Here is a 20889-nt window from a genome sequence, read left to right on the forward strand (position 1 = left end):
TACACATGTATTGGTATTCAATTTATGCTATTAAATGTACATAATGCTGGCGATAGAAACGTATGCGGGGGAGAGCATTTCATGGCAGGTTTTCCATTAGATGTAAGTGCAATGCACCCCCTGTTAACCCTGACTAGGACAGTGTGACATGCCTGAAACTTACTGTGCTTACTCATACTAGTGCCCTCATGTACAGTAAGAATCATTTGATGCTGGGATATACAGAACAGACAATAGAGAGGGGGGGAGGGGTGCATCTCACGACTTAATGCACCCCCTGCTAACCCTGACTAGGAATATTACGGATATTACGACTCCCTTTTTTGGAGTATGCAGTAGGTTACATCCCCAGACCGTAGGCCTACTGCAGACAGAGGCTTTAGCGCTAACTTTATTGTGTCGCCCTTTACACTATAGACAATAATAAACGTGTACCTCTACATATTTGAATAGCCATGTTGACTTGTGCAGTATTAGGCTATAGCCTTTCACAACCCAGTCCTTGATTCCGTATCCCTAAAAACATGCATGCTATCTAAGCAGAAAGTGGCGACTTTTATTTTGAAAGTAAGACCCTGCTCTGACTCCGCCCATTCAAGGAACAGCTAGCGTTGTTTGTGTGTGCAGTTTCTCTACTCTGAAGTTTTGAGAAATTGTATCTAAATCATGTCTCTGGAAGTCGAATCCGCCGAGTAAGTATCATATCGATAACATGCATACATATACGTGATACAGGCATCATTTCTTAGATTGTTATATTTCACTACGTTTTATCACAAGTCTTTTCTCTGACTGAGGCCTAGCTATCCATGCTTGCGGGACATGTTTGCGGCTATTAGCTTGGTACTGGTAGCATTACACAGCTAACTCGTACGCTACTAGTTTTAGGCTACCTGCTTATTTCCGTTTGCTATTCTTCTAACCAAAAGAGTGTTAGTTGGATAGATAGAAACATCGTAATAATTACCTAAGATGTGTTATGCGTAGCCTAGTGTTACTCATTTAGGCAGATCTGCTACTTGTCAGGTTGCTTGCCTACCTAGGCTAGCAGTGTGTCAAAGGAGCCATATTTTGGTAGTTAGCTTGTCAGGCAGTACCAATTAGCTACAGAGTAACCGTAGAGACAACCGTGCGGGGAATATTACTGATTGTGCATGAAATATAACAAACTGTCTCCGTCACAGCGTCATTCGTCTGATAATGCAGTACCTAAAAGAGAACAACCTGCAGCGAACTCTAGCCACTCTACAGGAGGAAACAACGGTTTCTTTGAACACCGTGGACAGTATTGAGAGTTTCGTGGCAGACATCAACAGCGGCCATTGGGACACCGTGCTACAGGCTATACAATCCCTAAAGCTTCCCGATAAGACCTTGATAGACCTGTATGAACAGGTATGACTTGACTGTTTATATTGTGTCCCTCATCACTATAAAAAAAATGTTCCAGCTACAATGCTCTTTACACGGTATTGCAATGCTGCAGTTGCCTCTTGGCCCTTATCGAGCAGAGATCGATACGTGGGCACCTGTGAAGCCCTCTGTGGCACTATTAGTAAAGACTTCCACACGTACACAAATCTGATTTGAATGTGTTTTTCCTCAGGTGGTGCTGGAGCTTATTGAGCTGAGAGAGCTGGGAGCAGCCAGGTCTCTACTGAGGCAGACCGACCCCATGATCATGCTCAAGCAGACCCAGCCGGAGAGATACATCCACCTGGAGAACCTGCTGGCTCGCTCCTACTTCGACCCCAGGGAGGTGAGTCAAACTCAGCCTTACCCCCCCACCCCCACCCCTTTCCATGGACTGAGTGCATGTGATAATAAAAATGCAGTCATTTAGCTGATGCTTTTCACACAGTGATAACACTGTTTGGGATTGCGACCTCTGGACCTGCAGTCGAGTGTTCTACCACTGAGCTGTAGCTGTACCTTGTTAGTGTGTCTGTCCAGTGTGTTAGAAGGTTTGTGTGACTGCTCAGTATCTCAGTGTGACTCTGTCTTCTCCGTGTGCACCAGGCCTACCCATACCCCCATTGTGTCAGTGTAATGTTTGACTGGGTCTCCTGTGTATGCCAGGCCTACCCATACGCTCAGTGTGACAGTGTAATGTTTGACTGGGTCTCCTCTGTATGCCAGGCCTACCCAGACGGCAGCAGTAAGGAGAAGCGGCGCGTGGCCATCGCCCAGGCTCTGGCAGGGGAGGTGAGCGTGGTGCCGCCCTCTCGTCTGATGGCTCTACTGGGACAGGTAAGACAGTACACACACCTGGATAGGTAGGAGTCCGCATACTGCTGGACAGTGGAATGATAAGGTTTTCTTTTAGCAAACGCTCGGAGCGACAGATGGAAGATTTAAACCTGCGACCGATTGATCTGGAATCATGTTCTGTACCTCTGGGCTATCCCTTTACCATAAAAATAACTATTAAAAAAACGAAAGCTTTACAAACTTTTCACAAAGTTTTAAGCGTGTGTGTGATCTGTCTCAATCGATGCTAACTGATCTAAATCGAATAAGTACCTGTGCCCTCCCTCCCTCCACCAGTCCCTGAAGTGGCAGCAGCACCAGGGTCTCCTCCCCCCTGGTATGACCATTGATCTGTTCAGGGGCAAGGCTGCTGTGAAGGACGTGGAGGAGGAGCGCTTCCCCACCCAGCTTACCAGGCACATCAAGGTAGGCTGCCCAAATCATATGATTCATAGTATTGCTAATGTACAATGTGGTAAATTGTAAAATACCATTGTTTTATCTTGATTAGGTGTGATGGAAATCTGATGTGTTGAATGTGATGTTTCCTGCTGCTGAGTTCTGCGGATATCTCATGACACTGGATTAACACTCACAAGTGAATCTAATCAGACAATCTGGGTGATAGGAGGTTTATATTGAGTTTGGTCTTTAAAGACCTTGATAGACATGTTCTTTTCCATCGACAGTTTGGACAGAAGTCCCACGTGGAGTGTTCCCGCTTCTCCCCTGACGGTCAGTACCTGGTGACCGGGTCAGTGGACGGCTTCATCGAGGTCTGGAACTTCACCACCGGCAAGATCCGAAAGGTACGATCGTCGAAGTTTGAAAAGTTCAACGCGGTTCCAACTCAGTTTGTCCCTGCAGGCTTTTTGATCTGCAAAAGCTCTGCCACTGAACTAAACCCATCCTCAATATGAAGATTACGTACACTGCTGCATTGACGTTTGTTTGTTTGTTGTTGCCACATTTTAATATGCCACTGAGCCTGATAAATGACTACATTCTAAATGGATCCATGTTTGATTTTTGCTGTTCTTGTTGTCTGGCAGGATCTCAAGTACCAGGCCCAGGATAACTTCATGATGATGGACGATGCGGTCCTCTGCATGTGCTTCAGCAGAGACACAGAGATGCTGGCTACAGGAGCGCAGGATGGCAAGATCAAGGTCTGGATCACCAACACTCCTACGACACCCCTACGACACCCCTACGTCACTCCTACGACACTCCTACGACACTCCTTCGACACTCCTACGACACTCCTTCGACACTCCTACGACACTCCTACGACACTCCTTCGACACTCCTACGACACTCCTACGTCACCCCTACGACACCCCTACGTCACTCCTACGACACTCCTTCGACACTCCTTCGACACTCCTACGACACTCCTACGACACTCCTACGACACTCCTAGTACCCGGTAGCTTACTGAGGTGTCTGTGTGGGGTGTGCCTGGTGTTGCCTGTGTCTCCAGGTGTGGAAGATCCAGAGTGGCCAGTGTCTCAGGAGGTTTGAGAGAGCCCACAGTAAAGGTGTCACCTGCCTCAGCTTCTGCAAGGACAGCAGCCAGCTGCTCAGCGCCTCCTTCGACCAGACCATCAGGTGACCTGGACACTTACTCAGTCTTTTTTCCTCTCTCTGTCTCTCTCTCTCTCTCTCTCTCTCTCTCTCAAGGACTAATCCCATGTCTCGCTGCACATGTATAAACAAAAGTGTTGTGTTCTCTGCAGGGTCCATGGACTGAAGTCTGGCAAGTCTCTGAAGGAGTTCAGAGGTCACTCCTCCTTTGTGAACGAGGCCACGTTCACGCCCGACGGACACCACATCGTCAGCGCCTCCTCCGACGGCACCGTTAAGGTAAACCACCACCGTGGGAAAACAGACAAGCTTTACTGGATGAAAAGTTAATTAACTACTTACCCCACTGGGTTAAAATAAAAGTTAGCTAGTTTTATCTCCTGGGTTAAACAAGGGTGTGGCTAGTCAATCCACTGGGTGTAAGAATGGGTCAACTAGTTAACCCACAGGGCTAGAACAAGTCAACTAGTCAACCCCACAGGGCTAGAATAGATGTTGACAGCGCGTGTGAATGCGTGTTCCTCAGGTGTGGAACATGAAGACCACAGAGTGCACCAGCACCTTCAAGTCACTGGGAACCTCGGCCGGCTCTGACATCACGGTCAACAACGTCATCCTGCTTCCCAAGAACCCCGAGCACTTTGTCGTGTGTAACCGCTCCAACACGGTGGTCATCATGAACATGCAGGGACAGGTCAGACAGCAGCCTGAACATGCTACTCTGGATTATAACTGTTATAGGACATGTGTACCTTACCATATGTTATTATAGAGTGGATGTGGTTGACCTTGCTTGGGCCGAGGTGTGTGTTTGCCTGGGTATCAAGATGTTTTACTGTGTCCAGGTGTGTTTGTGTGTGTCCAGGTTTGTGTGTTTGCCTTGTGTATACATTTACATTACATTTACATTTATTCATTTAGCAGACGCTTTTATCCAAAGCGACTTCCAAGAGAGAGCTTCACAAAGTGCATAGGTCACTGATAATAACAACAAGATAGCCCCACAGCATTGCGGGTAGTCAAAAACAAGAAGTACATATTGTGAACAACCAAAAAATAGTGCTAAAGGGAAGAAACCATAAGAGCATGTAGTTAAACAAGTTAAAATTACACAACATTAATCTCTAAGTGCAGGTGTACCTGTAGGAAAGCAATAAAAATAGGATTAACTAAAAAAAAAGAATACAACAGTTTAAATCAGCTACCACTAACCAACAAGAGCAACAGTCTAAGCAAGAGTCATTGTGAACCTTGAGGAAACTTGCGTTGGGTTCAGCAAACCATTCCTAAGTACCATTGTACTCCCGGAACAAGTGCGTCTTGAGCCTTCTCTTGAAGGTGGAGAGACAGTCCGTGTCTCTGATGGAGGTGGGGAGTTGATTCCACCACTGGGGTGCCAGGCAGGAGAAGAGCTTGTGCTGGGACCGGGCGGTCTTGAGAGGTGGGACCACCAGGCGGTTGTCTGAAGAAGACCGTAGGTGGCGGGTGGGGGTGTAAGGCTGCAGGAGAGACTTGATGTAGTCGGGCGCAGTCCCGTTCACTGCTCGGAAGGTCAGTACTAGGGTCTTGAATCTGATGCGGGCCGTTATGGGTAGCCAGTGGAGGGAGATGAGGAGCGGGGTAACGTGGGAGCGTCTGGGTAGATGGTAGACCAGACGGGCCGCTGCATTCTGAATTCTCTGAAGAGGGCGGGTTGCGCATGATGGGAGACCGGCGAGCAGCGAGTTGCAGTAGTCCAACTTGGAGAGGACAAGTGCTTGGACAAGCAGCTGGGTGGAGTGCTCAGACAGGTATCTCCTGATCTTCCGGATGTTGTAGAGGGTGAATCTACACGACCGGGAGACCGCAGCAATGTGGGCCGTGAGGGAGAGCTCGTCATCCATGGTAACCCCAAGGTTCCTGGCAGAGGATGAGGGGGTCACCGTCGCAGATCCCAGGGTGATTGAGAAGTCATGGGAGATGGAGGGTTTGGCCGGGATGATGAGAAGTTCCGTTTTGGCAAGGTTCAGCTGGAGGTGGTGCTCAGTCATCCAGGCGGAGATGTCTGCGAGGCAGGCCTCAATCCTAGCTGAGATCCCCGGATCGGTCGGAGGGAATGACAGGTACAGCTGCGTGTCGTCAGCGTAGCAGTGGTAGGAGAAGCCATGGGAGGTGATGATTGGTCCAAGTGAGGTGGTGTACAGAGAGAAGAGGAGGGGACCAAGGACGGAGCCCTGTGGGACACCAGTGGAGAGCTGGCGTGGGCCTGACAGTTTGCCTCCCCAGGAGACCTGGTAGGATCTTCCCGACAGGTAGGATGAGATCCACTGGAGTGCAGTGCCAGTGATGCCCATCTCAGAAAGTCTGGAGAGCAGGATCTGGTGGTTAACCGTATCAAACGCCGCAGAAAGGTCCAGCAGAATGATGACGGATGACCTGGAAGCCGCTCTGGCAGACTGGAGGGCAGTGGTGACTGAAAGGAGGGCAGTCTCTGTGGAGTGGCCGGTCTTGAAGCCCGATTGGTTGGGGTCGAGCAGGTTGTTCTGAGAAAGGAAGTTAGACAGTTGGTTAGATACAGCACGTTCAATTGTTTTAGAAAAGAAGGGCAACAATGATACCGGTCTGTAGTTCTGGAGGACGGCAGGGTTAAGGGAGGGTTTTTTGAGTAAAGGGGTAACTCTGGCCTGTTTGAAGGCAGAGGGGAAGGTGCCAGAGGTAAAAGAGGAGTTTAGAACATGGAGCAGAAAAGTTATGATAGAGGGGGAGATGGTTTGAAAGAGAGGGGAGGGGACAGGATCAAGGGGACAGGAGGTGGGGCGATGAGAGAGAATGAGGTCAGAGAGCTCTGCCTCGGACAGGGGAGAGAAGGAGTTTAGACATTTAGTTGGGTCAGTAATGGAGGGTGAGGGGGTAGGAAGGGTGGGTTTAGGGAACCGACTGCTAATGTTGGCGACTTTTTTCTCAAAGAAGGAGGAGAAGTCGTCTGCTGTGAGGGTGGAGGGAGGGGGTGGGGGAGGTGGGTTAAGAAGGGTGGAGAAGGTAGAGAAAAGTTTGTGGGGGTTTGAAGCAGAGTTAATTTTGTTAAGAAAGTAGAGGGTTTTGGCACCAGTTATGTGAGAAGAGAAGGATTTGAGGAGGGAGTGATACTTATCAAGGTCCAGACCGTCTTTGGACTTGCGCCATCTCCTCTCAGCTGCTCGAAGGGTGGACCGTTCTTCACGAATAACATCCGTAAGCCACGGGCAGGGGGGAGAAGATCGTGCAGGCCTGGTAGACAGGGGACAGAGAGAGTCAAGAGATGCAGTTAAAGTGGTTAGCAAGGTGTCGGTGGCAGTGTTAGTGGGGTGGGACGAGAACTCGTCAATGGGAGGGAGGGAGGATGTTACAATAGAGGAGAAGTGGGAGGGGGATAGCGAGCGGAGGTTGCGCCGGAAAGTTACGAGGGGAGGTAGGAGGGGTTGGAGGGAGAGAGACAGTGAATTGGATAAAGTAGTGATCAGAGATGTGCAGTGGGGTTACAGAGGTTAAGTCAGTGATACAGTTACGTGTCAGGACGAGGTCTAGCTGTTTGCCTGCCTTGTGGGTCGCCGGTGTGCTCAGCAGCGTCAGGTCGAAGGAGGTCAGGAGAGACAAGAAGTCGACAGCCTGCATTCCTTGGAGGTGGATGTTGAAGTCCCCAAGGACTATCAGGGGGGTTCCATCATCCGGAAGGACGCTGAGGAGCATGTCCAGCTCCTCCACAAAGTCGGCTAGCGGTCCTGGTGGGCGATAAAGAACAATTAAGCATGCTTTGATAGGATTAGTTAGCATCACATAATGGTGTTCAAATGATTTGGCAGTAACAGAGAGTGGTGTGGATGTGTATTTAATATGTGGGGAAAGAAGCAACCCTGTCCCACCACCCCGCCCGGTTGAGCGGGGTGAGTGAGTGAAGGAGTGCTTGACGGAGAGAGCAGCTGGAGTTGCAGTGTTCTCTGGGCGAATCCATGTCTCAGTCAGCGCAAGGGCATGAAGAGAAGCATGGGATGCAAACGCCGGGATGAAGTCTGCCTTGTTCACAGCAGACTGGCAGTTCCAGAGCCCTAAGGAAAGAGACAGGGCAGGTGGAGAAGAACTGGATAGGTAGTGAAGGTTAGAAGTTGACCGAATATACTTTGTGACATATCTACGTCTACGGGTAGTGTAATGAACAGGAATGCTAAGGAAACACATGCTAGCTATGAATAAATTCTAGGTAGAATATAATCTAAATATGAATATAAATAGGTTGATACTTATCAGAAGAGGTGATCCGCCTCGTCGGCCTTCCTCGGTGGACTCCGCAGGTAGACTCCTTGTCTTTGATCGACTGAGTCTTCGTGCGACGAGGCTGCCTCTGTAATGCTAACCGCCTTAAATATGCTAATGCAAAGATACAACGCCCTCAATTACTGCCAAACAAAAGAATATCCTGAGTACCCTGAAACCGAAAATGACTCACTGGCTAGCTACTCCTTGACCAGTTTCAACTGGTTATCTAACTGCTGACCCTTCTGCTCTGCCCAAGAGACTAACTTTTGGCTAAACTCAATAATATACTAGTCTTGATCACTCGCAGTCAATGCAGCGCTCTCGAAGTTCTCTTCAGTATGACGCTATACGCTCTCAGCTGATTCCAGGCGACTTCGGCTTTTAAACCAAATTCTACAACGCCCCCAATTACTGCCAAACAAAAGAATATCCTGAGTACCCTAAAACCGAAAATGACTCACTGGCTAGCTACTCCTTGACCAGTTTCAACTGGTTATCTAACTGCTGACCCTTCTGCTCTGCCCAAGAGACTAACTTTTGGCTAAACTCAATAATATACTAGTCTTGATCACTCGCAGTCAATGCAGCGCTCTCGAAGTTCTCTTCAGTATGACGCTATACGCTCTCATACAGATGTGTGCTTTACTGTGTCCAGGCGTGTGTGTGTGTGTTGACATCACTCCCCCCATGTCTCCAGATTGTGAGGAGTTTCAGCTCAGGTAAGAGGGAGGGAGGAGACTTTGTGTGCTGCACACTGTCCCCCAGAGGAGAGTGGATCTACTGTGTCGGAGAGGACTTTGTGCTCTACTGCTTCAGCACAGTCACCGGCAAGCTGGAGAGAACCTTGACGGTACGCAGCCCCTCTGTACACACACACACACACACACACACACACACACACACACTGGGAGAACTACACACTTCTGGGGGCACCTCTGGGTTCTAATCCGGCCATGGCTCTTTGCCGTATGGATTTCCCTTTCTCTCTCCCTGCCTTTCCTGTCACACTTCATTTAAAAACTAAAGTAAAAATGATATATCTTTAAGAACTATGCACTTCAGATCCTTGATCTTCTGCTTTATTTTCCACATGCACTATTTATACGTCGCTTTGAATAACAGCTAAATGGATTAACATGTAAAAGCACACTATCGGACTGATCCGTTTCCAAATCCAAAATGTCTGCCCCCGACTGTTGTCAGGTATCTCCTTTCCCCAGGAGGGCGAGGGTAGTGACGGCTGTGTTGTTTCTCCTCTAGATTCACGAGAAGGACGTGATTGGGATCGCTCACCATCCTCACCAGAACCTGATAGCCACCTACAGTGAAGACGGGCTGCTTAAACTCTGGAAGCCTTGAGTGCCGTCGCCATGCCAACCCCCCAGGAGAAGATTACCCCTTCTTTTTTAATACCAACTTCTTCTTTTTTTTGTAAATATATTTTTACAAGCGTTTTCTTGAGAACATTTGTTTAAACATCTGGTTGAATATATTGCCTTGTGTGTCTGTTTTGTTTATTTTATGGCAATAAATGAGGGCTTTATTTCTTTCTTTTTTTCCGGTATCCTCAATATGATATTGGATATTTTTGATATTCCCATGTTTGTATTTGAAGCATATAATTAACTGTCAATCAGTCCACATTTGACTGTATCTGTGTATTCCTCGTGATATCTTGCATGTGCTACTAAACATATTTGACCAGTTGATTATTGGACTTGTCATTAAACTCCCAAGACAGCGCAAGCCCACTGATGTGTTACCAGAAAATAACAGCCGTATTATAAATACCAACGTCGCTGTTTATGTTTATGTTTGTTTTTCAAACTTAAATCTCCATTACGTTTTTAAAAAACATTTGTCACCAAATGATGTTGATTGGTAATGCTGTGAAGTATTCACATCTTACGATAGTATGGGAACGTGCCCTGCTCATTAGCCGGTCTGGTGGAAATGAGCGGTAACGGTTCGGTAGCCAGGGGTCAGGTGTTCGATCGTTCTTGCTTGCTGGACAGTTTTGTGGAAGTACCCAATAGCGAAGCCTCGAAAACTACACATTTTTCGCAGGGTTGTCTGAAAGCGCCGACATGGCACTAGCTCTGCATATAATCTTTAGCGCGCTGTTTTTAATGGATGTGTCATTTGGTATCGTAAACCCTACAAATGATACGACAACAGTGACATCCACAACCGACACGGTGAGAAATGTTACCGAGACTACAAGACGCTTTTCTACAATTAACGCAAATGTGAAAAACTTAAGCAAGAGTGTCACCGACGCACCGCTCCGGTTCTCTACAACCATTAAATCAACGGTGTTGACAAAAACACTGAGTTCGACGGTCTCTGGTAAATTTGATACCGAGGATTTAAATGAAGGAATCGACAAAAAAGTAGAAAAACGAGTTTGGAATAAACCCGAAGAGGAGCCGCTGGAATTAGGTGAGGCATTGCATTTTCAGGTAATCGTGTTGAAGTAAAACGGTTGCCTATGGAAGTGTGGTTAAAACCACATGAAAATGTATTTGCATAGTTCTCTTTTCAAGCAGTGTCAGAGGGTTTGTGATGATAATTTGCTATTAAACCAACATTTGTATTATAATTCATTGTTCATAATTAATCTCTATAAGTATAGCATACAACAAACAACCTTAAATGCATTTTAGTGATTGGTCAATTCAGCTTAACAACCATATTGACCTCACAGTAATACTGGAAGGGAGGATAGTATTGCAAATCAAGGGAGTTTCGCTGGAAAGATAGTTGAAGCCTCTGCAAGCATAGTTGTGTGGTCTTAGAGATAGTGGTCTCAGAGACAGTGTCCAGGGGGTTGGTGTGTACATCTGGCCTCGACACTTTTGTGGGTCATCACAGTGTTTCTGAGAAAATGGAAACCAGCTGTCCTGTGAAAACATCTAGACACATACAAAGTAGTGTTATCCAAAGACCACTAGCCCATCAGCCATTTGAAAAGGGGACGTGAATTCAGCATCCCAAACGATCCTCAAAAGCTCAATAGGTACTGTGTTGATCTCTGTTCGTAAAACGATGTACCTTTTGTAGTGAAGAGGTCCAGGAGGATGGTTAAGGTTGTAAAGAAGCCAAGAAAGGTCTGGAAGAAACCCAAACTGGTCCCTAAGAAGCCCAGGGTTGTTTTAAAGCGCAGACCCACAGTCAAAGTCCGCCCTTCTCTGCCTGTGATGCCAGCAACACGTATGTACAGTGCCGGGACTAGCTCCTGCCCTGACATATACAGTATGGGAATGGGATTCCCTCCTGTGTGTGACACATACTGTATATAGATCTGCTTCATGTCGTGAGACGTTTTAAGCTTCTTTTTTGTTTTCCGTTTCTCCTTGCAGAATTGTTCTTGCTGAGTTTTCCTCAGAGAGATTGAAGCATAAATACTGTTTGTGTTCCACATCTGTGCCTTTTCCTGCTAGCTATCCTCCTTGTAGCACCTCTCTCTCTCCTTCTTTTCTCTCTCTCTCTGTCTCCTCTCTCTCTCTGTCTCCTCTCTCTCTTTCTCTCTCTCTCAATCTCTTTCATGTGGTTTTCCATGTCTCTCCAGCACGTTGGCTGCCCATGCCCTCCCTCCTCAGGGATGGTCTCCAGCCTCACCCTGACCCCAGCCCTTCCAGAAGTCTAGGGGGACAACAGTTATGAAATGCAGCAGAAAGAGAACAGGAGGAAGGGGGGGTCTTGGTGGTCGGATGGTTGAGCTGGAACTGAGCCAGGAAGAAAGTGTGTATAATAAGGCCTTGTTTGAGGAGCTAGAGGAATGGAAGGGGGCTCCCCAAGGTCCACAAGAATGCTCTATTTTTCTTAGTTTTGAAAGAAACCCGTGGAACCTTCAGTTGGTTTTGTGTTGTTTTTTTCTTTCAAGCATTATCGATCTAAAAAGCTGAAGAAGAAAGAATACTCTGAAGAGCATCTTCCACCGTAGCAGAACAAACCACAGGTCAAATACATCTGCACGACCAGTCCTTAGTCTTTGTACATAGTCTCTGTTTGTGGTATAGTGCTAAAAACTGTTTTATGATTAGTTGACTATTTGGCCGGGAACAGCAGCATCTTATATCAACAACGCCACTGAAGTTTCAAACCATTAGCTCTTGGAATTCCACAGTGGTCTGAGTCATGAACCCAGAGGAGATCCAGCAGGCTTCAAAGGCAGAAGGGTAGTGAGGCTGTGGAGACAGAGAGCTCCTAACAAGCCTGGGTTCTGGCAGAGTGGCCAGGGAACCAGGCTGAACTCTTCAGGCGAGGAAAGCGTGTGTTTTTTTAATGGAGCAGAGGAAGATTGGGTAATCTCTTTGGTTCTTCCTCTCTCTTTCCCTCCCTCCCCATTTTTGGGCGATGCTGTTTGTTTTCCTTTTCATTCATGGTCACATGCTTTCTGATTTTCATGCCTTTCTATTTCTCATGCTTTCTGCTTCATGCCTGACAAGGTGTAGCTTACTGTGTATCTTTCTATCTGTCTAATTCATCCATCCATCATACTATTGTTTACTGTCCGTGTCTCCCAGAATGCCCTCCGCTGGGTCTGGAGTCTCTGCGGGTGAAGGACTCCCAGTTGAGAGCCTCTTCCTTCCAGCGCCGCGGCCTGGGCCCTCATCGTGGCAGGCTCAACATCCAGGTGAACAGCCTGGCTCTGGAGGCATTCAGACCACAGCAGGAATGACTATCAGACAACAGCAGGAATGACTATCAGACAAATCTGTGTGTGTGTGTGACCAGTACATTGTGATTTTAAATTGAGTCTAATAACGTTGTTTTTGTACCAACTGTATCTATGTTTTGATGTCTTAAATGGTGTTTTAATAATTGACTTGCCTACCGTTGCTGCCCCCTGGCCAGGGCGTCATTGTAAATGAGAATTGATTCTAAGTTGACCAACCTGGTTAAAGAACAGTGTGTGTGTGTGTCTAGTCTGGCATCGCAGACGGGGACATCTACGACGGCGCGTGGTGTGCCCAGTACGAGGACACGAAGCAGTGGCTGGAGGTGGACGCCAAGAAGCTCACCCTCTTCACAGGGGTCATCCTACAGGGTCGCAACTCCATCTGGAGGTCAGCCAAGGTCACGGCCCAGGTCACGGCCCAGGTCACCAACAACCCAGTCCCAACTGCTGAGCTGATGAAAAGCTGTTTCTGTTGTTGTCTTTCAGCTGGGACTTGGTTCACAGCTACAAGGTGCAGTTCAGTAACGACACCCTGACCTGGAAGCCCTGTATGAATGGAACACAGGAGGCTGTGAGTATAGTCCTTCATCCCTGCATCACTAGACAGCTCTGGAAAAAACATTTTGAGCGAGGAACAGAAGGGTAACATTTAAGAGGCCACTGCGAATGTTACTCTTCTGTTCCTCACTCAGAATTGTCCTTTTTTTATGAAAGAAAAAGGTGTAGTGGTCTCTCAATTTTTTTCCAGAGCTGTATACACACTTTGATTCTTGGGCTAGTACACATATTAGCACATACCACACTCAGACGTAGTTATACCAATGACTTAACGTGGTTTATACAGTAATGTACAGTAGACGGTTTTACCAGCCGTGGCTGGGTCAGTGGATCTTTTGGAAGTTGTGCCATGGCAAAATAGTCCTCTTCTGTTTCAGCTGTAGCACTGCCAGCTGTGTCTCTGCCAGCTGTGTCACTGCCAGCTGTGTCACTGCCAGCTGTGTCACTGCCAGCTGTGTCACTGCCAGCTCACTGGCCGCTCTCCCACACGGCCACGATGGCAGCACATAGAGATATTGATGAGGCGGCTCTGTCCCTAGTAAAACACAGACCCTTCCTTGACTCTCACCACCAAAATACAGTTAGAACCATGCACTCCTGATCCTGAAATACAGTTAGAACCATGCACTCCTGATCCTGAAATACAGTTAGAACCATGCACTCCTGATTTTTTTTTTCCGGACATACTTTCTACATGCACAATCTGTATGCCGCTTTGGATGAAAGCGTCTTCTAAATGAATAAAATGTCAATGTTATTTAACTGATTTCCCTTGAAGAGGAGTCTTCCATATCCCTGTCGCTCTGTCTGACGCTGAGCTGTGCCCGGTAGGTGTTTGAGGGGAACCAGGATGCCGAGACAGCAATTCTGGCCCTTTTTAACGAGTCGTCCACAGTAGCGCGCTACATCCACATCAACCCCCAGACCTGGTACGAGAACGGAACCATCTGCCTCAGGGCCGAGGTCCTGGGCTGTGCCCTCCCAGGTGCGTGGTCGCCGCCATGTTTGTAGTCTGCACACTCCGTTACCATGGTGACTTGTAGTCTTTTGCGGCTGTGTCTTATAACACCTTTTCAAATGCTCTCTTATAATATGTGAGACTGCTAAAGGAATACTTTATTATCACAACATTGTTTAATGGGGCCACACGCCCCATTAAGGGCTAAGGGCTTCAATATAAAGCACCGTTTGTATGAAAGGAAACTGCAGAAGCTGTTGGACTCTTGATGTGTTGACCCAGCTATCCCCATCTTCCCATCTGCTTCTGTAGATCCCAACAGCTCCCCATGGCACACAGAGCACGGGACCCAGGACAAGCTGGACTTCAGACACCACAACTACAAGGAGATGAGGAAGGTTAGGAAACACGTGCCTCTTCTCTGCCCCGCTACAAGACCTGGAATGTGGATGTGTTTTCCAGCCAAGGCCGCCTCAGTGGAACCCAAGAACAAATACTTTCTGAGGTTTTGGTCCTCACCACCCTGCCACTATAACTCTAACAGCCAGTGGTGAATCTAGCCCTTCTAATGTCCACAGAACCTAGTAGTGTATACACACACACTGCACTGTGCAAACTCTACTAAGACTGTTCTGTCGCTTAGCATTCTGTTGAGCAGTGTATATCCCAGTTCATGCCGTAGAAATGTAATTGAGCATGCACAGTACAAATGTTTGTCTTAAGATCTGCAAATGCAGTTATGTTCTTGCATCGGTTAACATGAGAACTTCACAAGCTAACATGCTAAATTCCCATGTTAACATGCAAACTCGACATTCTAACATGTTAACTACACACGCTAAAATGCTATCTCCACATGCCAACTTGCTAACTTCAGTACTAATGGCTCCCTCCCAGCTGATGAAGTCTGTGAAGGAGGCGTGTCCTGACATCACCAGGATCTACAGCATCGGGAAGAGTCACATGGGTCTCAAGCTCTACGTCATGGAGATCTCGGACAACCCAGGCAAACATGAGCTGGGTGAGCGGCCAGATATTCCCTCTGCACCAGGAAGAAATCATTTCAGAGAAAAGCCTCAAATCTCTCACTTTCTCTCTCACTCTTTCCTTTCTTTCTCTCTTTTTCTATTTTATCCCGTACTTTATCTTCCTTTCTTTCCCTCTTTCTTTCCCTCTCTCTCTCTCTCTCTCTCTCTCTCTCTCTCTCTCTTTCTCTCTCTCTCTCTCTCTCTCTCTCTCTCTCTCTCTCTTTTTCTTAATAGTTTCATAATAGTTTCTCTCTCTTTCATAATAGTTGCCATAAAACATGTGGCTGCTAGGATTTCATCTAATTTATTTCCCTTGTTATTATGACCTAATTGTCACTGTGAAACATCAAAGTCGTCTATCAGAGAAGCAGGTAATGATTCCGTGGCGCTGTTGCGTGTTCCACAGAGCGCTGTTCCGTGTTCCACAGAGCACTGTTCCGTCTGCTCATGCTGCTGCTAGGATGTTCCGTAGGGATGTGAACCGAGAGGCTTCAAATAAGTCATTTTTTCTCTGTGTTCCTACCGTTTCCAATACATTGTTATGGATGAGCTTACGCTTCAACTGCTCCGTAATACAGAACTCGGCGTTATCTCTCGCTTGAACTCACAAAAGACTCATCAAAGTGATACTGTAATTACATTTGATGGCTGTGGAATGTAATTATCAGAAGCTGAGAGGTGAAAGGGTTTAGTGGAGGTTGTCTCAAGTGGCTGTGTAAGGATGTATCTAACGTCTGGTCACGGTTGCGTGGACACGGTTTCTATTAGTCCTCATGTAGGTTTTCTGCATGTCCTGCTTGTTGTTCTCTCCTGTAGGAGCTGCCGAACCAGGCCTGCTCCTAGGTTATGGAGGGAGGGATGATGGAGGGAAGGATGAGGGGATGGAGGGATAGTGGAAGAAGAGAGGGAGTAATGATGGAGAGAGTGGGGGAGGGATAGAGCAGTCAGAATCACTGGTGTGAATGAAGAGTCTGTAACGAACGAGAGGAGATCTTGGAAAGGAAAACACAGCTTCAGCGTTGATCTCTGAACTCTCTCTCTCTGCCAAATGAAAAGTCTCCTTTGCACGTCTACAAAAACTGCTTGTGTTCCCTTTGGCTTCCAAAACATATAGCTCCTTTTTTAAGCCAAGTAAATATGCCATATAAATATTTAGAGTGAAGCTGTTGGGTATGCACGGGTCTGATGAGGTCACCAAGAGGAACGATCCTTATGGAGGCTATTGAGTTCACTCTCTCGAGTCTAGGCTATGCTGTTTTATTTATTTGCCATTTACATGTTAACTCTATAAAACGTTTACTCAGAAGAAGAAAGGTTGTGGAAGAAGTGCTAGATTTCAGAACTACCTGCCCATAGCCAGAAGTTACATGAGGGTGAACCGCGATCCATGGAGGTGTAGCTAAGACCGGCGAACCTCGGATCACAAACACGGAACCGATCTCCGCCGCTTGTCTGTGTTGTTGGACTTATCGGGAATCACTTAGCAACGTCTCTGTCGTCTTTGTGGTGTTTGTCGCCCCCTGCAGGCGAGCCGGAGTTTCGCTACGTCGCGGGCATGCACGGTAACGAGGCCCTGGGGAGAGAGCTGCTGCTGAACCTAATGCAGTACATCTGCCAGGAATACAAACAGGGAAACCAGCGTGTCGTCCGCCTGGTGAAGGAGACACGCATTCACTTGATGCCCTCCATGAACCCCGATGGATACGAGATGGCCTTTAAGAAAGTGAGGGAAAGCGGGCTGTTTGATGACGATGTGATATTCAATGACGATGGGTTGTTTAATGATGTGTTATTCAATGAAATAGGTGAGTATAGTTCAGTGGTAAAGTATTTGACAGTGAGATTTGCTGGTTCGACTCACTCGCGTACCTTGCTTTGATTAAAAGCATCTGCGTTAATAAGTGAATACGTTGATGCAACTCAGTTTTCTGAAAAATGTATTAACAATTTAGCTTAGGGCAGTTACTTTCAACCTTGCGACCTTTGACCTGTCCCCTCCCTTTATCTTGTAGGGTTCAGAGCTGGCAGGGTGGGCGCTCGGTCGCTATAGCTACGAGGGGATAGACATGAACCACAACTTCGCTGACCTGAACACAATCATGTGGAACGCCATTGAGCTGGAGACAAATAAATCCAAACTGATAAATCACTACTTCCCAATCCCAGAGTTCTACACCTCTGAGGAGGCCTTCGTGAGTACACACAGTTACTGAGGAGGCCTTCGTGAGTACACACAGTTATACTAACATAGTATGAAGGGAAACCTCTAGTTTTATATTTACACTGTCTGTTACGTTTACATTTAGTCATTTAGCAGACGCTCTTATCCAGAGAGACTTACAGTAAGTTCAGGGACATTCTCCCCGAGGCAAGTAAGGTGAAGTGCCTTGCCCAAGGACACAACGTCATTTTGCACGGCCAGGAATTGAACAGGCAACCTTCTGATAAATAGCCCGATTCCCTAACCGCTCAGCCATCTGACCCCCAAGTTGTTACAACAAATACATTGTTTGTTTGATTGTTAATGTTTATATTGTTGGTTTACTGCTGTTGTAAAACCCAAATTTCCCTGCCTGGGGATTCATAAAGTATCGTATTTTATGTTTGTATCCGACATCAGTTTAGCTTTCTCTGTTTGTATCAGGTGGCCTCAGAGACCCGCGCTGTCATCAACTGGATCCAGAACATTCCATTCGTCCTCGGGGCTAATCTCCACGGGGGGGAGCTGGTGGTCACCTACCCGTTCGACATGACGCGGGACTGGGCCCCTCGCGAGCACACCCCTACGGCCGATGAAAGCTTCTTCCGCTGGCTGGCCACGGTGTACGCCAGCACCAACCAGGTGATGTCCAACCCAGACCGCCGGCCCTGTCACAACGAGAACTTCCTGCGCTACAACAACATCATCAATGGAGCCAACTGGCACACCGTACCTGGAAGTAAGACACAGTATCAGGAAGTAAGACACAGGAAGTAGCAGAAAGACACAGGAAGTAAGACACAGAACCAGGAAGTAAGACACAGTACCAGGAAGTAAGACACAGGAAGTAGCAGAAAGACACAGGAAGTAGCAGAAAGACACAGGAAGTAGCAGAAAGACACAGGAAGTGATGACACTAAACAAGGTAGTAAGACACAGTACAAGGAAGTAAGACATGGGAAGTAGCAGAAAGACACAGGAAGTAAGATACCAAACCAGGTAGTAAGACACAGTACCAGGAGGTAAGATTCATCTTCTGTGCTTGAGATAGTGTTGCTGTTTCCAAGTTATGTAAGGGGAAAAGGGTTGAGGATACATTGTTTTGGTTACAATAAAGTTTGTTTATGTCATTGGATCCCAATTAGCTGCTACTAAGGTAGTAGCTACTTTTCTTGGGGTCTAAGTGTCTCCTGACTGTGTCGTAGGTATAAATGATTTCAGTTACCTGCACACCAACTGTTTCGACGTGACGGTGGAGCTGTCCTGTGACAAGTTTCCCCACGCCAGCGAGCTGCCTGCAGAGTGGGAGAACAACAAGGAGTCCCTGCTGGTCTACATGGAGCAGGTCAGCTCTACCTCTCTCTATCTCTCTCTACCTCTATCTCTCTCTACCTCTCTCTACCTCTCCCTCTCTCCACCTCTATCTCTCTCTCTCTACCTCTCTCTACCTCTCCCTTTCTCTATCTCTACCTCTCTCTACCTTTTCTTTCTCTACCTCCTTCTCTCCCTCTCTCTACAAGGAGTAGATTCCCACCATGTTGGCCCCACACAGAACTATGTAATATTAGCACACTTGAATATTGAACAACAGCATATAGTTTCAGTTCAACTTTGTTCATCAAACTCTATAACCTGAACAGGGCTATAGTGTCTGTAATGTGTGCTTGTGTAATAGAGGAGCCTCTTACTTCATATTCCAGGTCCATAGAGGTCTGAAGGGAGTGATTCGAGACAAGGACACAGAGGCAGGCATAGCAGACGCCATCGTCAAAGTGGACGACATAGACCACCACATCAGATCAGGTCGGCTTGTCTCTCTCTCCTGTCTCCCTGAACACCGCCTTATACAGGACCGGAGGAAATATAGTGTGGGAAAATAACTAATGAGAGAATGATTAACTGACGAAATTAACTGCTTTGAACTTCTTTTTATAATAATAATAGTAATAATTATGGCTTTTTAGTTAAGGATTTAGTATGTGTTTGATTCCAAAACCCTTCATCCTCGCTGACAGACGAAGCCGTTGACAGAGACTAAAAATATTTGAAAAATCCGGATTTTTTGTTTGTGATCTACTACGCGTTTGATAATGAACCCCCCCACCCCCATCCTGCCCTAGTTGCCGACGGAGACTACTGGCGCCTGCTGAACCCAGGCGACTACGAGGTCACGGTCAGCGCAGAGGGCTACTACCCCTCCACACGCACCTGCCGCGTGCACTACGAACACTACCCCACCATCTGTGACTTCCGCCTCACCAAGACCCCCAAGCAGCGCCTGAGGGAGATCCTGGCTAAAGGCGGGAAGATCCCCAAAGACCTGCAGCTGAGGCTGAGGCAGCTGAGGCTCCGCAAGCTGAGGGCCAGCACCAAGGCTGTCAACCGCCGGCGCGCTGCAGCCTCCAGGAGGGCCCAGAGGTCCTGATGCAGAGTCATGGAGCCTGGGAACCAGTCGGGGTTCTCTCTTTCACTGAGTCATAGAGCCTGTGAACCAATCACAGTCTTCTCTCATGGAGCCTGTGGACCAATCACAGTCTTCTCTCATGGAGACTGCGGACCAATCACAATCCTCTATTCCATGGTATGGTCTGGTATGCTTTGAGTGACAGACTACTCACTGATTGTGGAAGTTTCTGGACCATGAGAGTCGTGCGTCCAATGGATATACTTAATGTCCACGTTTTTTCAGATGTGTGTAGCAAATCAGTTGATACAGTATGCCACTAGTTCATCAGCATCAATGCTGAAAATCATAAACCAAACCCAGAAGAGTTAAACAACTCATGACATCACACAGATCTGCTTCTACAGTCTGGTACTGTTGTGTTATCGGGAGGAAATATCACATTAAAGAAATCATTTGATTTCGCATCTTTTAGTTTGTTGCTTTGATATAGCCTAGTTTTGTAACTTTTTTTAAAGACAAGTCAAAATGCTGGCATTTGGATGTTCTTGCAAACAATGATGGTGTTATTGATGGTGAAATTAATTCAAAATAAAATGTTACCTACAACAGCAAACCCTATTTCGTGTCTTTTTTACTGTACATGTAATTGTTTACACGCAGTTCAGAGAGGCCTTGAATAGGTGGCACTCAGTGATGTGTGCAGCTATGCTATACTATGTTTATATGATGATTACAAACGATCCATCCGATACGGTTTGTGTATTTACATCTACAATCCAGTAGATGGCAATGTCGTCCAAATCTCGGTCAACTTGGCAACATTGTTGACGGATCGTACTAATCATTCATTATTTTATAACAGATCTACACAACATGTATGTGTGTGTAAATAAACGGGTGCTCACAAACGAATAAGTGGTTCCGCAGAGTTTTTTTAAATTTTCATAA

General features: G+C 46.9%; 2 protein-coding genes across 2 annotated transcripts; both read left to right on the forward strand.

Moving 5' to 3' along the window:
- The first annotated feature begins 572 nt into the window (after window positions 1-572).
- On the forward strand, window positions 573-9815 carry smu1a (SMU1 DNA replication regulator and spliceosomal factor a). The gene is made up of 12 exons (XM_047023339.1): window positions 573-692; window positions 1185-1395; window positions 1607-1759; window positions 2140-2250; window positions 2548-2676; window positions 2940-3059; window positions 3303-3419; window positions 3734-3861; window positions 3990-4116; window positions 4364-4531; window positions 8804-8956; window positions 9367-9815. The coding sequence occupies exons 1-12, from the start codon at window positions 667-669 to the stop codon at window positions 9463-9465; spliced, it is 1542 nt and encodes a 513-aa protein (XP_046879295.1). The 5' UTR covers window positions 573-666; the 3' UTR covers window positions 9466-9815.
- Window positions 9816-10038: 223 nt separating this feature from the next.
- Window positions 10039-20544, forward strand: cpxm1b (carboxypeptidase X (M14 family), member 1b). The gene is made up of 13 exons (XM_047023327.1): window positions 10039-10548; window positions 12636-12745; window positions 13039-13178; window positions 13277-13361; window positions 14180-14333; window positions 14619-14704; window positions 15204-15327; window positions 16861-17057; window positions 17347-17526; window positions 17979-18273; window positions 18740-18879; window positions 19235-19337; window positions 19655-20544. The coding sequence occupies exons 1-13, from the start codon at window positions 10194-10196 to the stop codon at window positions 19957-19959; spliced, it is 2274 nt and encodes a 757-aa protein (XP_046879283.1). The 5' UTR covers window positions 10039-10193; the 3' UTR covers window positions 19960-20544.
- Window positions 20545-20889: the final 345 nt, after the last annotated feature.

This window comes from Hypomesus transpacificus, chromosome 1 (assembly GCF_021917145.1).
Source record: "Hypomesus transpacificus isolate Combined female chromosome 1, fHypTra1, whole genome shotgun sequence".
Taxonomy (NCBI): Eukaryota; Metazoa; Chordata; class Actinopteri; order Osmeriformes; family Osmeridae; genus Hypomesus; species Hypomesus transpacificus.

Coding starts and splice junctions, on each gene's coding strand:
- cpxm1b (XM_047023327.1), top strand. CDS start 10,194: ATGGCACTAGCTCTGCATATAATCTTTAGCGCGCTGTTTTTAATGGAT. Junction 12,746..13,038: donor GTGGCAGGCTCAACATCCAG/GTGAACAGCCTG, acceptor GTGTGTGTCTAG/TCTGGCATCGCAGACGGGGA. Junction 13,362..14,179: donor TGAATGGAACACAGGAGGCT/GTGAGTATAGTC, acceptor TGTGCCCGGTAG/GTGTTTGAGGGGAACCAGGA.
- smu1a (XM_047023339.1), top strand. CDS start 667: ATGTCTCTGGAAGTCGAATCCGCCGA. Junction 1,760..2,139: donor CCTACTTCGACCCCAGGGAG/GTGAGTCAAACT, acceptor TCTGTATGCCAG/GCCTACCCAGACGGCAGCAG. Junction 3,060..3,302: donor CCACCGGCAAGATCCGAAAG/GTACGATCGTCG, acceptor GTTGTCTGGCAG/GATCTCAAGTACCAGGCCCA.